Raw genomic sequence first — 24,515 nt, 5'->3', positions numbered from 1 at the left:
TCTGCTTGTTCCCGCATGCTCCCCTCTGTCCTGCTCGGGGGAGACACCTGTGGTCACGGCCCCTTCCCTGGAAAAGGGGGTGAGCCGCTAACGAGCCCGGCCACACCGGCCACACCGCCCGTACCCACTTGTGACTTCTCTCAGGACCCCTTCTTCACATCAGTGCCTTTGCAGAGCTGCCCCCACAACAAAGCTCAAAAGGGACCCAGCCACCATTTACCCATTCGCACTAACGGATTCGGGCTAAGACGGGCCCTGGGAGCAGCAGTGGGCTCCGACACGCAGCTTGTCTGGCACGTCAAGCCCATTACCGAGCCCAGATCGGACGCGGTTCTGTGGAGGCCTCTACCCCAGGGTGTGTCCTGTCGGGGAGCAGGGGGTGGCACAGCCCCCGTGTCCCCACACGCGTCGGCCTGGGACCGGCCGCCAATCACCCCTGCAGCAGCAGGAAATGCAGATGTTGTTTGACATTCCAGAAATGAATGGAGATCGGCAGCGATAAAGCCTCGTAGGCAGCCCGTGCATTCCACTGGCCTGACTAACGGGGACACAGCCCACACGGCACACGAGGTCTCCCTGAACCACGGCCTCCCCTCGCCAGACCCCTGGGGGTTAACGCTTCTTGCTGCTCAGAGTGACCTTTCTGAGGGAGCAGGATGAGTGTTTTAAGACACAGCACTGCCCAGCTAAGCGGCCAGGTCCCCGGGGCAGCGAGCAATCGTGAAGCCTCATCCACACCAATGGGCCGACTAGGTGGCCAGATGACCCAGCGGGGGGAGCGGCTGGAGCTCTGACGCACCCAGCGGGCTGTCCCCGCGGTCACGACACAGGGGTCTGTTTCCCACGCTGCATCTCATGAGCCAGGGTTCATGGGGGGCTCGAGGCTCAAGCGGCAGCCAACTGGCTCCCATCTGAGCACTGGCCACAGCGGGGGCGGCCCCTCCGGTACATTGGGGACACCGGGGCCAGGCTGTAGTGCAGGACAGACTGTCTCCAGATGAGCAGGCTGGCCCTTCGGGAACAAAGGGAGGCCCAGCCGTGCATGGCCTCCCTGCCCCGCCCATCTCCACATGTGTGCCAGGCTCTCTGGAAGCCCCCCACCTATCATAAGCTGCAGCAGAGGCTGGGGAGGCTGAGGGAGGGGCGGTCCCACAGCATCGATGACGACTGCCACCTTTCTGACCCCCACACTGAGCATCTCCTGACACCTGAAATAGCTCATTTGCTTGTCATCTGTGACTGTGACAGAACATCACCTCCACGAGGGCTGGGACTTCTGTCTGTTCCTGCAGTGACCCCAGAACCCAGAAAAGTGCCTGGTGCTCAATGTGTGAAGAATGAACGTAAACTAACACCACGGTGGGTTTCACAGCACCCCCAAACTCATGTCCCCCCAGAACCTCAGGCTGTGCCCTCCTGGGAAGTCGGTGTCTTTGCAGGGGTAATTAAAGTGAGGATTGACATGAGGTCAGCCTGGATTCAGGCGGCCCTAAATCCAGGGACAGGCAGGCCCCAGAGGAGATGGTTGTGAAGATACCCGGGGCCTCAGAAGCTGGACCTGGCGAGGAGGGTCCTCCCCAGAGGAGGGAGCGGAGCCCTGACGCCTTGATCTCGGATTTTGGGCCTCCAGAGCAGGAGGGAACAAATTCTGCTGTTCTGACCACCCAGTTCGTGGCGCTTTGTGGCGGCACCGTGGAGAGGCCTGCTAGGTCTGGGGGCCCAGCCTATGATAGGGACCCTGCCCTGACTGCCCTCCTCGGGACGCGATGCACGCGTGCAGGACAGGCCGACTGATCCTGAGGCGCTGGGGCCCATAGCTGAGCAGCCCCCAGTGTTGCTGGGCCCGTAAGGGGGGCCGCTGACCGAAGCCTCCCAAGCCAGGCTCATGGGGGTGCTGACCGCCCAAGATCAGAGGTAAACCGAGGCCAGGAGGTTGAGGCTGCTGCATGGTGTGCAAACAGACACCATCCCTCAGAGCTGACCCGTGAGGAGCTTCACGGCAGGATCTGTGGACGGTGCCCCCTTGTCCGCCCGCCCGTCCACAGAGAGGAGGAGCGTGGAGGCAGGGGTGATGCCAAGTCCTCCTGGGGCTCAGCGCAGAGCCCGTGTGAGCCACATGGTAGGGGTACGGGGTTGGGGGAGGCAGCGGCGCAGGCCGTACCTCCGCCACGTCTCCGATGGCATAGATGTGGGGGATGGAGGTGGCTTCCTGGGCGTCAACCAGGATCTTCTGAGTGTTGGGGTTGGTACGCACACCAGCCTTCTCCAAATTCAGACCTCTGGTTTCTGGAACTCGGCCTGAAGGACACAAAGAGCAAGGCTGGGAGGTTTTTGTTAGTGGTTCTGACCGAGATTCCTTGTTTTATTTAAAACCCTTCTCAGAATGTCCACTTAGAATCGGTAAGACATCAAGCACCAACAGTGCCAAGGGCCTCAAACACGCGCTCACACATGTGTGTACGTATACACACACGTGTGTATACATGTGCACACACAAACACCTGCATAGAGACTCAATGAAAGGACGGAGCAGGAATGGGGAGGAAATGGGGTGGATGGAGAGTCAGCAACAAGACTCTCCTAAACACATCCTATGATACAATTCTGTTTCTTTAAATCATATACACAGTTTATACGTATACATATTCAAAAAGTAAAATTAAATGTGGAAAAAAATCCCTATAACCCATAAACAACCTAAAACAAAGGGGTCTATTGTAACAGAACACGTGGAAAGACAACTCGGGAGACCCTGCGAACCCACACTGGAACTGTACCTCCGAGGGTCACGTCCCCACAAGTGCAGATGCTAACAGGTCCTACATGTCACTCAAAGAGGACGGTTCAAACTCCGTAACGTCAACTTTGAATTGGAAATTCATGATTTTTTAAAAATACAAGGCTCCTGGCTCTGACCACAGAAACGGTGTAGAAGCAGCAGCAACCAAGGGCGATGTGCCCCCAGCCCCAGACTGTGCTCCCTAAGCCCCTCCCCACTGAAGGGGTCGGACTCCGAGGGGCCAGGGGACCCCAGGCCACATGGTGGAGTGATGGATGGGAAGGATCAGCACGGCCGCAGGCTCAGCCCGACAGGACCTTGCAGCCTCTGAAGGCATCAACCTGAGGAGAAGTCGGAAACAGGACCCAGGCCTCACAGACACTGGGGCCCCATCCCCTGCGTGCATTTCCCGGCAGGGGTGTCTCAGGGTCCTCACGTGGCCCCCCTGGGCTGGCCTCCGCCCCCACCAAGACACCCCTCCTGCAGCTTGTGCGAGGCAGGACGGTGCTCCACGTGGGTTTACCTCTCTCTGCCACGAGGCTGTGGCCTCGTGTCCCCACATCTGGCAGCAGCCGTTCCCCCGGCACCCGTGGCCCACGAGCTGACCCAAAGGAGGCAGACAGTGTGCACGACCTCGCCCCCCGACTCTCCGGGCAGCCCCAGCTCCAAGACCTCCAGGGCCTGCACTGCACACCCTCCCATCCTTGCAGGCAGTCAGAGCACGAACCCTGCTCTTAGGGGAGAGGCCAGGAGGGGCAGTGTCAGGCACTGCCGGCTCCGTGTGCTCACAGCCTGGGCCCCGTCACAGCTGAGCTGCCTCACCACCCTTTCTCTCCCAGTTCAGACGATGTGGCCTCGTCGAGCCAGGGTGGCAAGGGCCGCTCTTCCTGCCCGACCCCAGGGGGGCAGCGGGTGGCCCCCGTCACCGTGGCTGGGGGATCCCGACGGCAGGACGCATGACTTCAAAGGCACACTTTCCACAGCTTCCACGGCTCAGGCCCCAGAGGTCGGGTGGCGGCTGGTGGAGCCCAGGGAGGGGAGCCTTAAGTCTCCAGCTGCTCTCCTGGCGGGAAGTCAAAACACAGGCTCAGCTAAGCCTGCTTCTTGAGCCGATGGCTCCGGCCTCTGCATTCGGCTCGGCCCCAGGAATTGGGGGCTGAGGGCTGGCGCCCTTCGCCGTCAGATTGGACACGGGCAGTGCAAGGCCAGGAGGGCCCCACCTTCTGACGGCACCCTATGGTCCTGATGGAGACCCATGAGTGCAGAGTGGGACTTGCCGCCTGCCCAGCATCCTGCCAAGGCGCCTGGGGACCCAGTGGGCACCTGGGAGGGGACTGGACTGTGCTCCCAGAGAGGAAAGAGCTGGCCCCACAGGCAGGACTGGAGGGCATGGGCTTAGTGGGCGACAGTCCCTTATGCAGGGGCTCATAGCTCAGTCCTCAGGTTCCTCCCCAGGCCCCCGGGCCCTGCGCCTCCCGGTGACACTCTGGGCTGGGGCTAGAGAGTCCGAGGGCAAAGCCGGCAGCACTTGGACCAGCTGCTCTGACGCCGGCCACGCTGTCCCGGGCTCTCCCCTGCACCCCTGCCTGGCTGGTCACAGGAGGTCAAGAGTGCTTCCTCCTGTGCCTGTGGTAACCATGGTAACTACACACCTTGCAGATGCCAGCAAACCATATCCCAGATCCCGAAGGAAATAAAGATAAATTTGAAAGTAGTAACAGGAGACGGTAACATATGCTGGAGTTAGATGGCCTCTGCAGTCCATTTTGAAGCCAGGATTTTTTAGGACGCTCTGTGTACGTGAACTTGGAAAGTATGTGGGATGTGTGAGCCAGGCCACTGGTAAAAAGAATAAATGGATGGTTGATGGGGGGTGGGGGGCAGTACAGTGAAGGACAGGCCGCATGCAGCAGGCACTCCACTGACGCTTCCAGAATGAACAGTGAAGGGAGGGGCTGGAGCAGGCGAAGCCCCAGGGGCAGCCGCGGGCACCTCAGGGCTTGGAAGCTCGGCCTTACAGATGAGGCCTGGGGTGGGCAAGCCCTGGACAGGGGTCACACGGGGAGGGACAGGCCCACGCCCTCTGCCACGCTGCCCCCTCGTGCTCAGAGCAGGGGGTCATGCCCTCCCTTTCAGCTCAGGCCCAGAGCCCCAGAGGAAGATGGAAAACGGCTGTGGGGTCCGGGGGGTTACCCAGTGGCTGGTCGCTCGGATGCCAGCTCAGGCCCAGGCTGGGCTTACATGGCAACGGTCATGTCGTCCTCCGACCGCCTCCCTTGCACCCTGTGTGCAGGTAGTGCTCCTCCCACGATTGGTGGAGGCCCGTCCCGGTCACCCTGCACGTCACGGTCACACACTGCCCTGTCCGGCACGCGGGCTGCCTGCTCCTCGCCCTGCACGGGGTTGGTGGGCCCCCAGGATGAGGATGGCATCCTCAGGGGGGCTTCGGGGCACAGGCAGGGCTGCCCCCTCCTCAGTGGCAGTGGACTCTGCTCATTTGCAGGGCAGTGGAGGGGGTACTGTGAGGACTGAATTTGCACTTCTTTGACTACTAGTAAAATTCGGTGTTTTTTGGGCCACATGTTAAATTAGCTGTGTCTCCTCTTGAGAATGTCCGATCCTGCCCTTTTCATTCATTTATACGCATCCTCGTGATTCTCTTGCCTTGTAAGAGTTTCTTCCTTAAAACCCGCGTGACTCGCTGCCGTGCTTACTACAAATGACGAGAGCACTAGAAGCCCACGTATGAGCAGACACCCAGCTTCCTCCTTTGAGGTGATGTCCACACACCCTGCCCTTGGAGCTGCCCCTCTCCTGCTGGGCAGAGTCCCTTGGGGGGACTGTGTGAGCCCCGGTGCCTCGAAACTGGGATGGCCCTCCCTCCCAGCGCAGACTGCCCAGGACACCCAGGGCAGCGTTGCGCCCGAGAGCTCTCGGTGCGACCGGGCCAGTCCAGCCTCCTCTGGTCGCACTGGGAGAACCACCAGCTGCTGGTCATGGCTACCTGCTCTGCGGCACACGGGGACGCAGACAACCAGACACACGTCCTCTCACGTGCCCCTTGCCTCCCGTTACAGGAAGACGGGCGTTCCCTCCAATTTCACGCCTCCTTGGAGTACACTTCCCGACGAGCAGAGGGATCGTGTAACGAGGGAAGATTTAAGTGCCGGCAGGAGTGTGAAAGGTGAGCACGGGCTGTGGTCAGACAGACCGCAGCAAGGGTGCACAGGCAGCCTGCAAGGTGCCGGGAGGCAGGGACCCACCCTGGGTGACCCTCCCAGGGGGCACAGGCAGGCCACTGTGGAGTCCCCACCTAAGAGAACATAGCCACACAGGGATCTCCCGCAGCCACAGCAAGACGCGGTCCCAGGGAACAGGCCTGGTAGCCTTGGCCCGAGGCTGGCCCAACCAGGTTGCATCCGCGCTCAGACTACCAGCTCCTCCCCAACCTCCAAGAGGCAGCCCTGGACGGAGAAGGGGCCCCGGCTGCAGGCATCCTGGGCACCTTGGGCCCCCATCACTGTGTCCTCAGGCCCGAGGGCTTCAGTGTGGTCGTTGGGTGCAGTTGGGAAGCTGGCCTCCAGTCCTGAGCCAGGTCTCACGAGCTCCCTTTCCCCACGTTTGAGGCTCAAACATGACACAGGTAAACTGCAATGGCTTTTTGCTAAGACAAAGCCTGAAGAAGAGGAGATGGCTTCAGGGGCTGACTCCCCCTGCCTTGTCTCGAGGCAGGCACTCTGGACCCCGTAAGAGCAGCCACCTGGGTGGGCTCTTCCAACTTGGGCAGGGCTCCTGTGGCCCAGGGATGGGCGTGCCAGAGCCTTCATCCTTCCCTGGAGGCTGGAGATGCTGAGGAGCCTGGGACCGTTTCAGCTCCTGGTTTTTCCAAGGCCATGGTGCTCCAGCCATTCTTTAAAACAAGAGGAAGCTACACGGAAGCTGAGGGTTCCTGCTCGGAGGTGTCCACTCAGGGCCAGCCAGTCCTGCTCCCGCCCCCGCTCCACAGCCAGGCTCCAGGCCACAAGTGGTTAACTGTGCGGGTGAACACGAGCCTGCGGCAGGCGGGCTGACTGTCTTCACTCAGCACCGTAATCGGCACATCTGCAGACAGGAAATCCTCCTCCTGCGAGTTCCCAGCCTGTTATCTAAGACACCTGGTGTGGGTGGGTGATTCACAGACAAACAATGAGCCGGCCCCCTGCACAGCAATTAACTGCTTTAGCTGCTAATGTGTTTAATCCACCACGTGGAGATCAAGGCTGCACCGAGGAAGAGGCTGGCAGACTGCAGGGCCCACGTCCCATCCCCGCGTCTGTGAGCCTCGTCGGCTGTGGCCAAGGCCGTCCACGTGGACCGTCCACAGGGCACGAGGCGCATCTTTCCCTTTTCATTTTTAACACATCGAGTCCAGCCGGTGTGGGTGCAGCACTGGCGTCTGGGCAGACCTATGGTCTGCGAGCTCTTTGCCTCCTCAGCCATGCCGCCCAGGTGATTGTATTTTGACCTCCAGGATCACCCTTTGTTGCAAGTAGAAATAACGCTTGGTTCAAGGCTTACCTGGTAAATGGGCAGAGAACATTCCCAGTTGTTAAACTGGGAAATGGTTCCTGAATGTTTACAAAACCCGGCGGGAGCAGTGGCCCCGCCAGCACTTGCCCGTGCAGACCCAGGAGGCGTGCCAGGAACCCGCCACCGCAGCGCCGCCTCGGAAAGCAAGGTCAGAGGCCAAGGACTGTGAAAAGCTTCCACCCCCAGCATCAATCACGCCCGGCAGACTGTCTGGGGGATGCTCTTTTTGAAAATACAGAAAACAAAACTCCCAGTTGGGGAGGGCTCCCAGGGCCTTGCCTGCCGCCCACCAGGGTCGTCTGGACGCTGGGAGGACCCTGAGACTTTCCGAGGGCCCGGCTCCTCACCCTCTGGCTGCCGCCAGCAGCGTGGGCTCAGCTGATGGCATCTGGGTGCAAGCCCGCGCCTCAGTACAAAGGCACTGGGGACCAAGCGGGAGGATGGGGTGCAAGTGGGAGGGGGAACCAGCCACCTCGTCAGTTAGAACGGATTTTAAATTAATAACCATCAGTTTACATTTCTGGGTCTGAGTAGCGTTCATCAAAATAAACCTACATAAAATTTACTTTTACAATTTGGTCAAGAACATTTCCTCTGGTAATTTAGTGGATCTTGGTCAAGAGGTAGTAAGTTCACTCTGGGGCATTTCAGATCTTTGCTTTGTTCCTCAGAAGTGAATCGCTGACTCCTCCGGAGTTTATTTCATTTTCTGATTTCCCACTACTCTGAGCATCTCAGCTTCTCAGAAGTGCGCTGCTGCCCGGGCCCACCTCCGGGGACGCGGGGGCCTGGGCAGCTGGGGTGGACAAACGCTGGGGGACAGGCCCTCTGAGGGCTCGGCACACTCGCCGAGTGCTGTGGAGCTGGACAACAAGTCTGACGGCCACACGGACTCAGAGCCCAGGCCCAGACGGGGGACGAGTGACCGGGCTCAGCACGAAGAGACCCACGGGCTGGAAACACGGGAGAACGAAGACACTGACCGTCCCTACGTTTAAAATGCAAGCTGACAGATCAGGAAAAAGGGTCCCAAGCCCACGGGCCGCAGGCACCAAGGCAGGTGGGTGTCCCGGCAGGTGAGCCCACACGCCCTCGGAAGCAGGACCCGCAGCCCCTCTGTGGGGAGCCCCTCGCGGCGCCTGCACTCCCTGCTCCACCCTCAAAGCCCATTCCTCTCCAGGCTGACCGTCCCGGCCCTGGCAGGGGCCCCCCACATCCACTCTCCCCTTCTCCGTGGGGGCAGCCGGGTGCAGGGAGGGCCCAGCCTGGGAGGGAGTGTGCCCGACAAGGTCACCAACAAGCCATTTCTGCGTGGCCACGCTTGCTCAGCCTTCACCCCCCCAAACAGGTGGACCCATGCCTCTCGGGGAACAGGAGGCAGGGTGGCGGCCAGCCCACGCCTGCTGGGAAAGGCCCGGGGCCTCTGCCCTATCACTAGACGCTGCCTTTGCAAATCTGCAAAGTGTGACTTCTGGCAAGGCCGGGAGGACACCCACTCCCAACACAAGATGACCCACAGAGCTGAAGGCGGCCAAGGGGACGCATCAGAAACAACGAGAAGCTGGCTAGAAGCTACACGTCTCCATTACGTTCGCATCTCCATTACATTCACGTATTAACAGCAGCTGGCTTCTGCGTGCCACTGTCCACAGCAGCATTTTCCAAGACACCCAGAAGACAGAAGCAACCCAAGTGTCCACCGGCAAATGCCCGGATGAGCCTAGTGTGCCATATGCAGCACTGCCCACCTTCACAGGCTACGACACAGACGACCTCCAGGACACAATGACAGTGAACTAAGTCAGACACAAAAAGGGAAACACTGTAGGGTCCCACTCACTTGAGGGACCTGGTCATCAGAGTCACAGAGACAGAAAGTAGGAGGGTGGGGGCCAGGGGCTGGGAGGGGGTGGGGGGTTATCTGATGGGGACAGAGTTTCCATTTGGGACGATGAAAAGTTCTTGAGATGGAGGGTGGTGTGTGAATGTACTTAATGTCACTGAACTGAGCACTTAAAAATGGTTAAGATAGTAAATTTTATGTTACTCACACGTTAAAACAGTTAAAAAAAGGTAAAAACTCTGTTATCGTTTGTATGCTATAAACAGCTATCTTGAAGCTACGGTGGAAAACAAGTCTAATTTACTAAAAAAACACATCTACACCAAGGTTTAAAGTTAGTAGGAAATGTACGCGAGGCCTCAATAAACCACCCGTAGGACTAACTAGTCTCCCCGACGAAAACCCAGCTGCCTGCGACCCACCATCCACAGCTCTTCCTTGGTTTTCATTTCCAGAACGAGGAGCGCTGGGGAAGAAAGACCAGGAGAGCACAGTGTGCTCGGACAGAGGAGGAGCGAGGCTGCTCAGGGCCGCCCTATGGCCTTTATCCACCCCCCCACCCCAGAGCCAGCAGGGTGACGGACGCCGGGAGTGGCGAGAAGGGGGCCAAGATGCCCAATGGAGGGGAAGGCGGCACGCCTTGTCCCCCGAGTGTGCGTAGGAGCACCTGGTCCCGCACCTGGTCCCTGAGTGCGCGCAGGAGCACGTGGTCCCACACCTTGTCCCCCGAGTGCACGCACAATCACATGGTCCCTCGCCTGGTCCCCCAAGTGCGCACAGGAGCACGGGGTCCTGAGCATCCTTACCTACAGCCCACAGGACGGTGTCAAAGGTGCCTGTGTCCTTCTTGTCGGAGGCGAGGTCCACCCAGGTGACCTGGAGCCGCCTGTCTGAGAGCCTCTCCACCCTCAAGGGGGTGCAGCCCCTCAGGATTCGGGTGCCGTGAACCACCATGTGCTCTGTGACCAAGGAAGCCATTTGCTGCAAAGCACAAGAGGACACGCCTTGAGGACCGGGCAGCAGTGGGAGTGTCACTGCTGAGGCCTGTGGAGAGGACCTGGGCCTACAGCCTGAAAAGGCCCAGGGCCCCAGGGGAGCCTGTCCAAAGGAAGAGGTCAGGGCCCCACACCTTCTTCCAGGACGCCTCACACAGGCCGCCCCGCTCCGAGTGCCCTGCTTTCCACGGAGCTGAAGGCCAAGCCGGGAGAGCCTCTGGCGCCCCGACCCCCTCCAAATCTGAGGACCCAAGCCCCTCGGTTAGGGTGCATGTGACCTCTGGACTCTCTTTAGATGTTAGTTAACTGAGTCTTCACTGAAATGGCAGAGACGCACCCCTTCTCCCGGGCTCTGCCTGCCTGGACCCCTGGCAGGGGTCAGCAGCGGGGGAGCTAGGAGTGGAGGTGGGCACCTCCGCTTCTCACCAAGAACTGCTAGGGGAGGTGGCATGGCATAAGGAGGCGCTGCAGGGGGTTCCTCCCTCTCAGCCCAGGCAGCTGTGCCCCCAGGGCCACGGTGGGGGCTCGAACAAGCCATCAGGAGAAAATACAAGTCAGTGTTTAACTCCCCTGACTCAGGGGCCACCCCAGCATGAGGAGCCTTGTCTGTCCCCCAGAACAGGTGGGCAGGCCACAAGGCCTCACCTGGAGCCTGCTCTCCCCCCACTCCCCCGACTCCAGCCTGGTGACCCCACTGTCTCCGCGTGCCAACCACATGCAGATTCTCCCTCTCCTGCTACCATGACCACCCGCCAACCCGGCTCTCCAGCTCAGCCTCATCGGCCCCCTTCTCCACGTCCCTGCGGGCCTCTGCCTCTCGGGCCCCATCTCCGCCTGTGTCCAGCATGAGGCTCGAGGCCTTCCCTGGACGTGTGTCCCCGTGGCAGGTGCTCGGGCGTGTGCACTGAGCAGGTGACAGGACCGAGGGGTGCATTGCCCCAGAGCTGTGCAATGGACAGTGCCAATCTCTGCAGGGCACCGGGAGCCTGGTGTCTTGACAATGACAACCCAGACCTGGATTTTAAAGTGACATCTCCTCGGAGGGTTTTTGGTTTAAAAAAAACTCCACGTGCTCATTATGTGGGCACGTCCGCCGTCAGGGAGAGAGTCTGTGCCCCAGGGCCGGTGCTGCCCTGCGTGGTGGACAGGGAGGTGGCGAGGCTGCAGTGGCCTGGCTCAGCATCACGTCTTTCCAGTCCATGGTGGCCGGGCCACCATCTCCCGTGACGGTCACCCGGGGCCTCGCCAGCTGCCGCCTGCTCCCTGTCCATGCTGCCCTTGGATAGCGGAGCTCCTCGGACCTCAGGTGGCTCTGCGAGGAAGCCAGGACAGCACTTCTGCCCACACACGCCGGCCGCTTACTATTGGGTGACCTGACCTCACGGCCCGTGAGCTGGCCAGCATGCCCACGGTGTCCCTCTGGTCCCTGCCACGCTCCCCACGTGCTGACCCTTGCTGCAATACGCTGGCAGGTGTTTATTTTGCCAACAATCTCCTCATTCGACTCAAGGGCCAGTTTGTAAAGACTGAGACCTCGGGCTTCCCTGGTGGTGCAGTGGTTGAGAATCTGCCTCCCAATGCAGGGGACACGGGTTCGAGCCCTGGTCTGGGAAGATCCCACATGCCGCGGAGCAACTAGGCCCGTGAGCCACAATTACTGAGCCTGCCCATCTGGAGCCTGTGCCCCGCAACAAGAGAGGCCGCAATAATGAGAGGCCCGCACACCGCGATGAAGAGGGGCCCCCACTTGCCACAACTAGAGAAAGCCCTCGCACAGAAACGAAGACCCAACACAGCCATAAATAAATAAATAAATAAATAATTAATTAAAAAAAAAAAAAAAAAAGACTGAGACCTCGCTCCCAGCCCACACCTGCACCTGCCCAGGTGGGCCACAGGTGGAGGGGACACCGGCCCGGCATTACCTGGTCGAAGGCCCGTAGAGGGACACTGCGTATCATGACAGTGGCATCCAGGCCGAGCCCAGTGAGGAAGCCAGCGCACTCCAGGGCCACGTCTGCCAGAGCAGGCTAAGGAACACTAACGGGAGCTAGGCAGCAAGACCCCCGGTGCCCCCACCAGCAGCCCCCGTCTCCACCAGTCCCCAGCAGCCCAGAAGAGTCTCCAACACTGGCCGCAGAGACACCCTCCCCACCGCCCCCATCTCTCAAACGCACGTCCAGGGCAAGGTGGAGACTCCCTTCAGCACCCACAGGCCAGGCGGGTTCTGTCTCCACGGGGCCTCTGTCCAGACTCCCTGGAGGTTAACCAAGGGGCCTGTGTGGTGAAGGACAGGAGACGTGCCCAGACCTCAGTGCCTCCATCTCCCTGCAGACACGCCCTCCACCCTCCCTGGTGTTACTACTCCCTCTTAAGGAACCGGCCTGAGTGGGGCTGCTCTCCAGGGAGGACCGTCTGCTTCACGGCTGTGTCCAGCTGCCCAGCCAGCGAGTGGCTCAGGAAGAGCCTCCAGGAAGCCCCAGCCTCAAAGGTCAACCTCAAATTGTCCCTCGAGCACAGGTCATCCGCCCTGAGTGGGCCTGTAAGTGCCTGTAAGTGCCTGGTTCCAGGTGGCAGAGGGCAAGCCCCATGGGAGAGAGTGCGGCAAGGGGGGGAGGCGGGCCTGGGGCCCAAGCTTCCACTCTCAGGATGGTGAACACAGCTGTCTGTCTGTCACCTGCACGCAGCAAAGGATACAGCTGGCCCCAACCACCAACCTGTAAGAGAGATGGACAGAGAGAGAGAAATTGAGTCTCACACGTGGCCGCCATGATGCACACAGCCATCCCTGGTGGGGCTCTGAGGGGGACGGGGCCCTGCAGCCTTCATGCAGGGCGCCTGTCAGCTGACATGTCACTATTGTGGAGTCCCTGCGGCTAACTGTTCAAACAGGCAGTCCCAATGTACAAAACCCACTTCCCAGAGCTCCAGCTGTAAATGACAAACAGAGCTGCTGGTTTGGGAAATTGCCTAGTGGCGAAGGAATGAGTGGCCAGGGACAAAACAGCACGTCCCGGGGATGGGCCTGGAGGCGGGACAAACATGGATGAAGCCCAGTCAGAAGAAGTAGGAGGCTTTTCCTTCTCTCCTAAGGAAAGTTCGGCCTTGGGTTCCTCTGGACCTCCTGCAGCCAGGCTGGAAACAGACGGGGAGGCGCCAGACGTGGGGCAGCTCCTGGAAGCCCTGTCTGTGGGCAGAACACTCTGGGACCATGGGGCCCAGGCAGACGGCCCACCCCATGCCCACCCAGCCCTACTGCACACAGGCCTGTGGCTGGGAGAGTCAGCTCCCCAAGCAAGGGCAGCCGGGGAGTGGGACACAGGACGCTGGGACCCAGCAGATCCTCTCCTGTTATTCAGCTGCACACACCCTGCATGCATACATGTGCACACACACACACACTTGCACACGTGTACACATGAACAGAACTGAACACAGAGTGGAGACTCCCAGCCCGGGCGGCGTGTGGGTGGGCTTGTCAGATCACCCCTCAGCCTTTGAACGAGAGGAGGTGATGCAAGGATGGATAAGCAAATGTCAGCTCTGATCCCAGCAGGTACTAATGATATAATTCCATTTCAAACAGCAGCACATCTCTCGGAATACTGCTGCCGGTGCCCCGCGGGAAGCAACTGGCACACAGCTTCCTCTCAGGAGCTGGGACAGGACCGTGCTGGCATCCTGTGCAGGGTGAGTGGGGAGAGCTCGGCGTGTGAGGCACACACACATAGGTACAATGCACATGTCTGCGCGTGGGTACACTCAACGTTACACAACCTGCCCTCCCTGAGTCTTGATGTGTATGGGGAAGGGGACAAGCCTTTCTTTAAAATATGAAACTACGAGTTACTTAAAATGCAAACAGGCTTTAGCTGCTTTGAACATCCTGCCCCAACGCAAGGACCAATGAAGAGCATCCGTGTGGACCTCATGGTGCCCTGTGCTCCCAATCAGGGTGGCCATGGCCTGGGCAACCGTGCCATGCAGGTGCCGGGGAGCCCACTGCCCGCCTGCTGGGCTGTCCTGCTCGTCCGAGCCTTCCTGTCTCCATAGAGCAGACCCTCTTGGCGGGGGGTGGCTGCAGCCTGAAGCCCGCAGCCCAGCTCCAGGCAACGCAGCAACATGGTCTCCTGATTTTGGCAAAAGCGTTTTGTTCCTGCAGCCCCGGGCACCTCCCCAAGCCCTGCAGGGAGCAGGGTAGGGAGGCGGGGTGGGCCCCCCACTCCTACCTCAAGGTCATGGTACCCCCAGCCCCAGGCTACTGGCTCCTAGCCACCAACAGAGGGCACATCTGGGGTACAGGCGCCAGCCAGGCCGGGCCTCAGTGGGCGTCCTTGACCAAGCATGGGCGGCTGAAACCTCACAGCGGGCAGGCATCCACTGGCCCTGATGGTCACCTTGGGCCTCATCTTGTCTCCAAGAGGAAAGACGGTCAACAGTGTTGGTTTTCACTCCACCCTGCCCCACCTAGGAGACCCCAGCCTGGGTGGGGCTGAAGCTGGTGCCAAGGCAAAGTGCCCAGGGCAGGCCCTGCTGGCAAAGGGAGGACCTGGGGAGGCGGGGCCTCTGAGGACTGGACACATGGCCTCACACTGCAGCAGGACACCCCACGGGGGCTCCACCTGCACCCAGAGCCCCGCTCAGCTGTGTGTGTGTTCGGGGAGCCCCCCTGTGTGCCCTTCGGTGCTGCAAACACTGTACTCCAAGGTGTAACTGCAGTGGGATTAGCCTGATCACAGGGCTGGCTCTCTCCTTCAAGTCTGAAGGGGGAGGAAGCAGAAACAAAGCCTTCCTTCAGGGCTTGGAGCCCCAGCTTAAAGAGCTCTCCACCTGCCTCTTGAGTCTGAAGGCCCCGATCCGCTCCCCGGGGGTGCACCCACACAGCGTGGGGGCCCTGCAGCTGTCCTGCCAGCACAGGAAGTGCTGGGGCCACGGAGCTCGGGGCCCCCAGGAGCAGCTGGACACAGGATATCCAGAGAGCACCAAGACTCTCAGGGGCAAAGGCGGGTGGGGCAACCGCGGAGGCTGAGGGCCGGATCTCCAGGCCTGAGCTGCTGGCCACCCAGCCTCATGCAGACGCCCCTGAAGGACGGTCCAGCCGCGGCGCCCACGGGCCCTAGGGAGCCGGCCAGTGGAGGCTCCACCGCTGCAGGCCGAGGCCAGGCACGCTGGGCACCCTCGGCCGCCGGCTGGCCTCCTGGCCGGGGCCAAGTGGGAAGGTCCCGCCCGGCTTCAGGAGGCCTCCAGGGCCGGGGGCAGCTCTCGGGTCCATATTCATTTCAGCTCCATTTTAAAGGCGAGTTAAAATAAACACGGGGAATATTTATAAGGCAAATAAATCTGGCAGAAACAGCCCCTCGGAGTGTGAGCAGAGGCCCCCCCAGCCCAGCCCAAGCTGATAAAATACAGAAATGCTACTGTAGACCCTCGGGCTTATTTTGACTGCGGGCAGGAATGTAAGGAGTAAACACTGACTCCCGTATCACACTGTTACAACTTGCATCCACAGCTCCGCACAAAAGCTGCGTTTCACAGAAGCATCGTACAGGGATATATCTCCAGCTTAATTTTTAAAAAAACCATTTCCTCACATAAATCATGCTCAGAACGGAACGGGTGACTGATACATTGCAAACACTTTTTTCCTTAAACAATAACATACCTAGATTCCTTCTAAACGAAAGAGCTTTTTTAAAAAAGTCTTCTAAACGTTTTTTTTTCTGAAGAAAATAAACACTTTCCTGACCCCAATATCTGGGGCTGTCTTCCCGGCCGCGCAGGCCGCTGCCCCAGCACGTGGTCACTGGGGGCAGCTGCACGGGGCCCTTGCGCCCGGGCCTCCTTCCGGCCTGTGCGGCCTCTCCGCACACCAGCCTCCGGTGAGCAGCGGGCAGTGAGAGCCGCCAGACACCGGCCCCTCCTGGAGGGGAAATAGCAAACGAGAGAAAATAAAACACACAGGAACTAATTTAACAAAAGACCAGGATTCAGAAACTGCTGGCCTTCGGTGATGGGCGGAGATTACCAGGCCACACGGGCGGCCTCAGCCAGGCCAGAAGCACCAAGCGGGGAGCCAGTGTCCAGGCGGCCGCAGGTTGAAGGCCATCGGCACCACGGTCTCCACAGTCCACCTCGGAGAGGCTGGCAAAGTGCCTCAGTGACCCAGAGAAATCAATGCGCAAGAAAACAACGCAGGTCTGAAGACCACGCTGGGCACTTGCGCAGCGGTAGGGACCCCGAATCAGGGCCAGAGCAGGGCTGGGCTCCGCTTGGAGGAGTTTCCAGGCTTGTGGGAGGGGCTGGTGGTGGACGCATGGGACCCTGTCTCTGCCGCAGATGTGCTGCAGACGCCCCAAGGCCCTGGGACCCACAGGAAATCCAGGGCTTTTGTCAAAAACGATCTTGGGGGGGAAAGGCCCTCCTGAACATGCAATAAACCTAACAGCCATTAAGTGTAAAAGAGCCTAAGCTACACTTAAAAAAAAAAAAGACCAAAACATTTGTATGTTACATGAGTTAAAAGGACAAGCTGAGAAAATCTGCAATTGTAAACAACACGGGATCTCAGCCCTGACAGCAAACCTTCGGGAAGATAAGAAAGAGAAAAGCCAGAGAGCAGGCCCAGGAGCGAGCAACCCCCATTCACAGCCACACACACTCACACTCACACTCACAGACACAGACACATGCTCACTCACAGACACACACTCACGACTCACACACTCAATTTTAAACGGCCAGTAATTGCACAAAAGACCACATAATAGCAAACGCAAATGAAACCAGGCCACATTTAACCTACTAGTCAGAGACAAAACAACAAATAACCCAGATACTATGGCGTAAAGAGAAAACGTGATAAATGTGACATCAGAAAAATTAACAACTATTGCCAAGTCGAAGCACCAACCACAGCCTGGGGGCCCTGTGGGAGGCGAGGCGGTGGCCAGGGCCAGGAGCCTGACCGCAGATGGAAGTGGCTGCGCTCCCTCCACACCCCCGCAGGGAGCAGGAGAGGCTCCCTTCCCTTCAGGCCCCATGGAAATGCCCAGCCGGGACCGCAGTTCTCTACTGTGGACACAGCCCTGACCGCGCACACGACACGTAAGAAACACTGAGACAACAAGAAGACGCACGTTGGGGTTTTCACTGCAGCCTTCCACAACGAGGTGGCCGCGAGTGGTGGGAGGTCACACCAAGCCACCCCCATGCCAGGGGCCGTGCCCAGCCCTGAACAAGGACATCTTGTGAGGCTGGGATAGCAAGGACAAGCAGAGCGCAGCACGAGCACACGCGCAAGCTCTCACACACGTGCTCACGTGTTCACACACATGCTCACGTGTACACATACATGCCCTCACCCATGCTGACACATGCACACTTGCACACACCTGCCCACCCCGGGCATGCCCTCGGGCCATCGGCAGCCGGTCCCCCACAGCCCAGCACTATGACGGCCGAGCCTCTGTCGCCCTCTGGTGGCCTCTATGGTCCCTGCGAGCATGAGGTCCCCTCGGTGTCCAGGAAGCAGCATCCAGACCTGGACCCCATGCCAGGAGTGAACCCGGCCCTTGGCCACGGGGGGACCAGTCACGCTGCAGGTCTGGCTTCACAGCTGGGCTCTGGTTTCTGGCAGCCCAAGCCTTTGCTGATTTCAGGGAAGCCCAGGTGACAAACAGATGAAAACGGGGACGTTCGATCGGAGCCGGAGGGGGACCAGGGCTTTTCCCCAGGGCCCACCCACCTACCCACCCACCCAGATGGCCCTGAGGACCCGCTGGGACCTGCAGCTCCTGGGAACCCTGGTGAAAACCTGCGCCCCAGACAATAAGGGCCACGCACTGTGACTCAGTCCTGGGAGAGTGTCAGCCCAAAATGGGCACAGGGCCAGGCTTTTTGCCCTTTCCTCAGGTAGGCGGGAAAGAATGCGCTACAGAGGGGCAGCGGCGTGTGCTCCCCGCCTGGCCGTGTGCACAGGGGAGTGGGGCCCCTTGGGCACCCCCAGGCCTTACGTTTTTCCAGGGGACTCCTTCAGCCAGAAGATGTCATCACTCGTAATCCCGTATTCCAAGGCACCTTCGATCTATCCGGGAAAAGGGTCAATGTGAGGTCCGCGTCCCCGGCTGCCCCGGGGCTCCCTCCAAGGACGCCCAGTTTGCAGACACAACTGGGCCAGAACCACCTGCCCACATGTGGCTGCACTTCCTCGGGTGCAGCCTCTTGGACAGGGGACACGGCCGCTCCTGGGGGGCCCGGGGCAGCGGCTCCTTCCTCTCGATCTCCAGGACTCCCCCCAGATCCAGACCCAGGGCTGTGGGGAGCGAGGGGTGAAGTGGCACGGGCCAGCTCCCAGGGCGCCAGGCTGAAGGCTGGAGGCTGGATGCAACCGACCGGGGGCACTTGAGGGACAGCACGGTGGGCCCTGTGCCCGGGAGTTGTCCAGGTCACCCCATACCCCAGCAGGTGGGGGACACAGGACACGTCCTCTCTATGGCCCCTGAGAGTCAGATGTGCTGGGAGAGAGGAAACGGATTTCAAACAGTTTATGGTTCCAATTGGCAAAAAAAATAAAGTCAGGAATTTCTTAAGTTTGCTCAAGAAGATCGAAAGGTCTGGATATCAAAGGGACTAAAACACAACAAGTGTTGGCAGGCACCGGGGTGGGCAGCCAAGAGCAGAGTGGCCGCTGAGCGGCTTCCCCAGGTCCCGAGGCTCCTGCTTCACCCCCACCCCCACCCCCCCGCCCCTCAGGCAAGCGGACAGCAGGGAGAGGCCGGGCCAGTCCCCTCGCAGGCGCTCTGGCAGCCACGTGCAGGGTGGAGCTGAGCTGATCCCTGGGTCCCAGGAACTGACCACGGCCATCAGGGGCTTTGAGTGGAGCCAACGTGGGCCCAGCTGTGGGTGAGGGATCACTAATGGTCACCACTTGGCCCCTGCCTATGTGGCTACTGGAACAAGCGCCCTCCCCTCCTACGGAGCCACACATCCTGCCCAGGGCCACCTGGCACAGCTGTCTGGTCCCCTCTGGAGGCTGCTTTTGCTGAGCTGACAGCGGCAGGGGCCGCGTCGCGGTCCTGAGGACTGGAGTGTGTACTTGCCTTGGCGCCCTCCCAGCTCCTGTTTCCAGTGGAAGCACAGAACTGGACGGAGGTTCAGATTTAAGAGTCTGCGAGGACGCAGAACCACGCCCTTGGTCCTCCCCATCCACCTGTCTGGGCCTATGTCTGGGTCTGGGGCGGCCTTGAGCACTGGCCTCCAGGTCCCGCAGAAGCAGGAGGTGGGGGCGAAGGCAGAGCGTCCCCCACCAGGCTGAGCGCTGAGGGTGGGGCACCTCGCAAAGACGGGGGTACTTCCTGGGTCTGGTGTTTAAGCACATCTCTGCCCAATCACTAGCTGGCCACTGAGCAGAGACCTCAGTAGCCTCACAGGACACAGAATAAAGAGTTTACAAAATCGGTCCAGAAAAATCACCCAACAGCCAAGCAGCAATAAACGAAATCCCAAAGTGGAGGGAGATCCTAGCTTCCAGAGTGAACATGTCATTTTATTTGAAATGATCACTTTTCAGCAAAACATCACAAGACACGAGAAGAAACCAAAAAGGATGAACCCCACGCACTGCAGGTGGGGATGTAAACGGTGAGGCTGCCCCCCGCCCCCAGGGCCTGGGACCTCCACCCCCAGGTGTCTGCCCAGGAGAAGGGACAACCCGCATCCACATGGGCTCCCAGCAGCGTCACTCATAACAAAATGGAAACAACCCAGAGGTCCACCACGCAAGCGGACAACAGAATGTCACACCCGCCGCGGAACATCACTCAGCCATAAGCTGGTCAAAGAGGCCATGCATCTCAACCCACTGATGTGAAACGTCCAGAACAGGCAAATCCACAGAGACAGAGAGCAGGCTGCTGGGGCCGGGGGAGGGGGGCGGGAGCGACGGCTGATGGGGCTAGGGTTTCGTTCTGGGCGGATGAAACGTTCTGAGATTCAGTAGTGGGACAGACGGGTGAACGACTCTGAGTAAACTGGAACTCACTGGGCTGTACCCTTTGAAAGGGTGCATTTTATGGTATGTGAGTTTCATGTCAACTAAAGAACAAGATTTGGGTTTGGGGGAGGAGGAACAAGGCTTAAGTCCCAAACGTTCCAACATTCTGAGGCTAAAAAGGAGGAATCAACACGGGAGATAGAGAAGAAGTGACGTGGGGACAGGAAGAGGGCAGGCGGGGGCCGGCCCAGCAGCCGAGGAACGCGAGAGCCGGTCTCGGGACTCAGCCAAGTGGGGATGTGGGAACCTGGCTCAGCAGAGGGCACTCAAGAGCACGGGCAGTGGAAAGTGACAGCTGTGAGCACAGGGCCACTTGGAGGAAAGGGGGGAGTGGGAGGTGCACGTCACCAGACCATGAACGGGGTGGGGGGCGTGGGGGCTCCTGAGGACACTCACGTGCGTGGGGTACCTCGGCCGCCCTCCGGTGGCGATGACAATGTGGTCGGCCGAAAGCAGAGTCTGAGAAGAAACCGAGAAAGCCACAGTCACCCGGGTCACCTGTGGTTCCCACTCGAGGGCTCCACCAGCTTCCCCATCACAGCCTCTGCCCTGAAGTGTGGACCCTGTGGCAGCAGCCCCAGGGACTGGCAGGAGAGCCTCTAAGTCCAAGCACTTCACAGTTTACACAGCATCACACGGGGGGTAAGGTCTCCTGGAATCCCCGCAAACCCCTGCAGGGCTGCAGCCGCCTGAGCAGCGGGCAGCCTGGCGTGGTCACTTCCTCCTTCACAAAGAATTAGACTGGCCTCAGCCCCAGAGGAACATTGTATCAATCCCAGCAGCGCTGATCTCCAAGGACAGCGCTGAGGCCGAGCAGAGCTGAGGTCCACCCGCCTGGGCCACAGACTGACCCATGGACTGGCCCGTGCTGCCCCAGGGGCCCCGGGAGGTGGGCGCTCACCTCTTCCCCACCTTTTGAGACACCACAAACCATGTGTGGGTTGACAAAGCTGGCCTTGAAGTTAAAGTACTTCACTTTTCTGCAAAATAAAAATAGAATGTTCAAACATTTCCTCTGCAAATGAGGCATCACCTCAGGATTAAATAGGGAGCACTAGGCAGATGGCTACAATGTGAGCTTGGGCCACCCATGGCTCACGGGGGGCAAAAGGAGTGTGTGGACCCGCACCGGGAAGCATGGGGCGCGGCTGCTGTCTCCCCAGGGTTCCCTGGGACGTGGTGACCACAGCTGCCATGCAGGGGTGTCTTAAGGGCCCAAGCTCAGCCCTGGTGTGTGAGGACAGAGGTGGCCGGGCCTCCCCCGAGGTCAGTCATGTCACCTGGACACCCTCCACCAGGAAGGGGAGGCCCCCACATGCACCCAGTTACCCTCCCCCCAAAACACCCATGGACCTCCTGCTGGTGAAGGGGGTGCCCAGCAGGGAGGGGATGGTGAGGCGGGGAGAGCAGGCACCACGAGGGGCGAGGGTGGCTGGGCTTTCTAACCCAGGTCTCACGCCTCCTCCTCCTGGGGAGTCCTCACGTGCCCCAGGACCCGCCCAGAGCCTAGCGCGGCGTTAGTACCTGTCCTGCAGCTGGACCCGGTGCCCCCAGTTCAGGGACTTCACGTGGTTCTGAATGGCTTCTGCCATTTTCCCCCTGTTGACACAAAGCACGATGCTTAAAGCCACCACACAAGTGTCAGCTGTGGTCCCGTCACAGATTATTAGAGGCAAACAGCCCTTAACAGAAATGCCCAGAAGCAGAGGGGTTTCTCAAGGTGGTAAAGGTGATGTCTGTCCCCACGGCTGCCGCCCCAGGGCCAGGTTTGGGGCTTCAGACCGAGGGGCTCCGAGCGGACCACGTGCCACCCGCCAGGCCTGAAGCACTGCAGCCTTTGGGCCGAGCATCCTTCCAGGGGTGTCCTGGGCGCCGTGGGGCAAGTGGCAGCGTCCCAGGCTCCACCCAGGGGATGTGCAGCCCCCACTGTGGAGATCACCAAAAACGTCTCCAGACTTTGCCCACTGCTGGGGGCCCAGAGGTGCTCCCGGGTGAGAATCGCGCCCGCAGCTCCTGTGACGCTGATGGGATCGGCCGTCCCCCACACGCCCTCACCAGTCGTGCAGGGGCTGAGCCACCTTCCAGCCGTAGTGGGGGGCGTCGTGGATCATGCCCCCTAGCAGCGCCGCCTGGTGCATCAGCTTCTTGGGGATGCAGCCGACGTTCACGCAGGTGCCACCAAGGCCCCACCGGGTACCTGGGGAGGTGGGAAGAGCACACAGACCGGGTTCAGTTGAGCCAGGCCAGCCCTGCTCTACAGCTGTTTCCAATTCCTTTTAGTTGCTTTAACTCCAACGCGGCCCAGGTGAACCTGCCGTGTGGACGCGTTGGCTGCAGTTGCATTCAGACTTGGTTTAAATGAGGAGGATGAGGAACCTACAGTGATGGCAGCTTCCCCGAGAAGCAGGACGCCGTCCGGAGACTGGGCAGCAGTCCAGGGCTCAGCCACCCTCTGTATGTGACCCCCCGACACCTTCCCCAGGACACACGGCTCCCGGCGGGGGCTGCCTACCTCGGGGGGAAGGCTCCACGTAGTCCACCACGGCCACCTTCTTCCCCAGCTGAGCGGCTGGAAGGACCAGAGAAGCAGGCAGGTGAGTACAACCAGGGACTGATTCAGGGTCGGGGACCCCAGAAGCCCACAAGGCCCAGAGGAGGTTGGGGAAGGACCGGGCCAGCAGCCGCCCACGAGCTATGCAGCCGGGTCTCCCACTGCCTCTGCCCCCAGCTATGCTGCCCCTAGATGGGCACCCCGACCTTTTCCTGACCACAGGCTCTGCACCACCCACCACAGCAGTGCTGGGACGCACCCCACCCCAACCTGGTTGCAGGTCCAGCACAGGCCCAGGGCCCACCCCAAGCACACTCCCTGGAGGCATCACAGGGAGGCCCCCGGCTCGCTCCCCAGGCCCTCCCTCACTCCTCTCTTCCCCAGACACCATGTGGGATGGCCCTCGGTCTACCCTGGTCAGAGCCCCCAGGTGGACGTTTGCTGCCTCCTCTCAGGGTGAGGAAATGGAAGCTCGGAGGTCAAATGGCAGGTCCAGGTCAGCCAGGCCCCAAGACCAGGGCTCCAAACTGCACCCCTGCCTGGAGCCCCCAGCTGTCAGCATGCTCCCCCAGCCACAAGCCCCAGGTTCTGAGGCCAGGACTAATCACGGGCTTCCCGCTGGCTCGCCTGTGACACTGCATCAGCCAGCCCTGGTCCCTGGCTGTGACGGCCCCGAGGGCACGCCCCACTTGTATGTCACGAGCCCACGAGTGTTTGAAACACTACAGAACATGCTTGATTCATGGCTACCAGCTACCAAGATTAGAACCAAATTTTAGAAGCCTTCATTAACAAAACCATTTCATTCAACTGAATTAAGATGGGATCCCAGTGCATGATTTAAAGTCTCCGGCCAAGGGGACACCTCAGACATACCAATGCCTGGCTCCCAGGTCTGATCAGGATGGAGCAACAGGGACCAGAGTTAGCCTCCTGCTCAAAATAACCAAAAATCCTGACAAAATACACGAAATAATGGTTTCAAGAAACTGAATAAACGAAAACAAAGGCCAGCGATCTCTGAGAGACAGGAAAGGGACGAGGTGAGCCCCGCGACCAGAGAGTCTGCAGGACACAGCACAGAGGGGGCCCAGGAAGGTCCAGCAGGCTCCCGGCCTGAGAGTTCCTAGGACAGAGGACAGAGAGGAGAGAGAGGGGAAAGCACCTAAGGCCGGGACAGTGCTGCTCCCAGAAGCCAGCCTGGAGAAACGTTAACTCCTGGAGCACTGGGTGAGCATTAGGAAGGTCATGCCTCAGCAGTTGAGAATAATTAGCCCTAGACCGGGCACAGTGCCAGAGCGCCTAACAAATCTTAAGCAGAAGACTCAAAAAGATCAAACTGTCTGTAGCTACATCCCAGAACATGCTCAGAAATATTTCTAGGAATATAAAAATATCCAGAAACCAGCAAAGTAAAGTCCAAAGTGTCTGGCACTCAAACAAAAATTACCAGGCACGCAAAGAAGCAGGAAAGTACAGCCCTTAAAGGGAAAAATGGTCAATGGAAACTGACCAAGAACTGACACCAACGTCAGAATTAGTGGAAAAAAAAGTAAAACAGGTGTTTTAACTGTATTCCACATGTTCAAAAAGTCAAGAAGTAACATGGAAGATAGAAAAAAGGACCCAAGTTGAACTGTAGAGATGAATACTGCACCGAGTGGGGTTCATGGTCAAGTAGACATCGCACACTCTTTTTTTAGTGAATTTGAAAACAGGAATAGAAA

At 59.5% G+C, this 24,515-nt stretch overlaps 1 protein-coding gene across 6 annotated transcripts in view; it reads right to left on the bottom strand.

Moving 5' to 3' along the window:
- TXNRD2 (thioredoxin reductase 2) overlaps nt 1–24,515 on the bottom strand; it is a 34,519-nt gene that overhangs the window by 4,284 nt on the left and 5,720 nt on the right. For 4 of the 6 annotated variants that reach the window (XM_082354942.1, XM_082354940.1, XM_082354941.1 and 1 more), the window contains exons 3-12: nt 22,750–22,806; nt 22,293–22,434; nt 21,762–21,836; nt 21,139–21,217; nt 20,634–20,696; nt 18,199–18,269; nt 12,884–12,903; nt 12,112–12,203; nt 9,998–10,172; nt 2,162–2,298 (exon numbers count right to left, since the gene is read on the bottom strand). In XM_082354942.1, coding sequence (XP_082211068.1) covers nt 2,162–2,298; nt 9,998–10,172; nt 12,112–12,203; nt 12,884–12,903; nt 18,199–18,269; nt 20,634–20,696; nt 21,139–21,217; nt 21,762–21,836; nt 22,293–22,434; nt 22,750–22,806 — 911 coding nt within the window. Of the gene's footprint in view, nt 1–2,160; nt 2,299–2,777; nt 3,843–9,429; nt 9,658–9,997; nt 10,173–12,111; nt 12,204–12,883; nt 12,904–18,198; nt 18,270–20,633; nt 20,697–21,138; nt 21,218–21,761; nt 21,837–22,292; nt 22,435–22,749; nt 22,807–24,515 lie in introns of those variants that run through there. The other 2 variants (XM_082354944.1, XM_082354943.1) reach the window with 2 other exon arrangements.

The sequence above is a fragment of the Balaenoptera borealis genome, assembly GCF_965194805.1.
Source record: "Balaenoptera borealis genome assembly, chromosome: 14".
NCBI lineage: Eukaryota > Metazoa > Chordata > Mammalia > Artiodactyla > Balaenopteridae > Balaenoptera > Balaenoptera borealis.
This window is presented reverse-complemented; position numbering and strand designations above follow the sequence as displayed.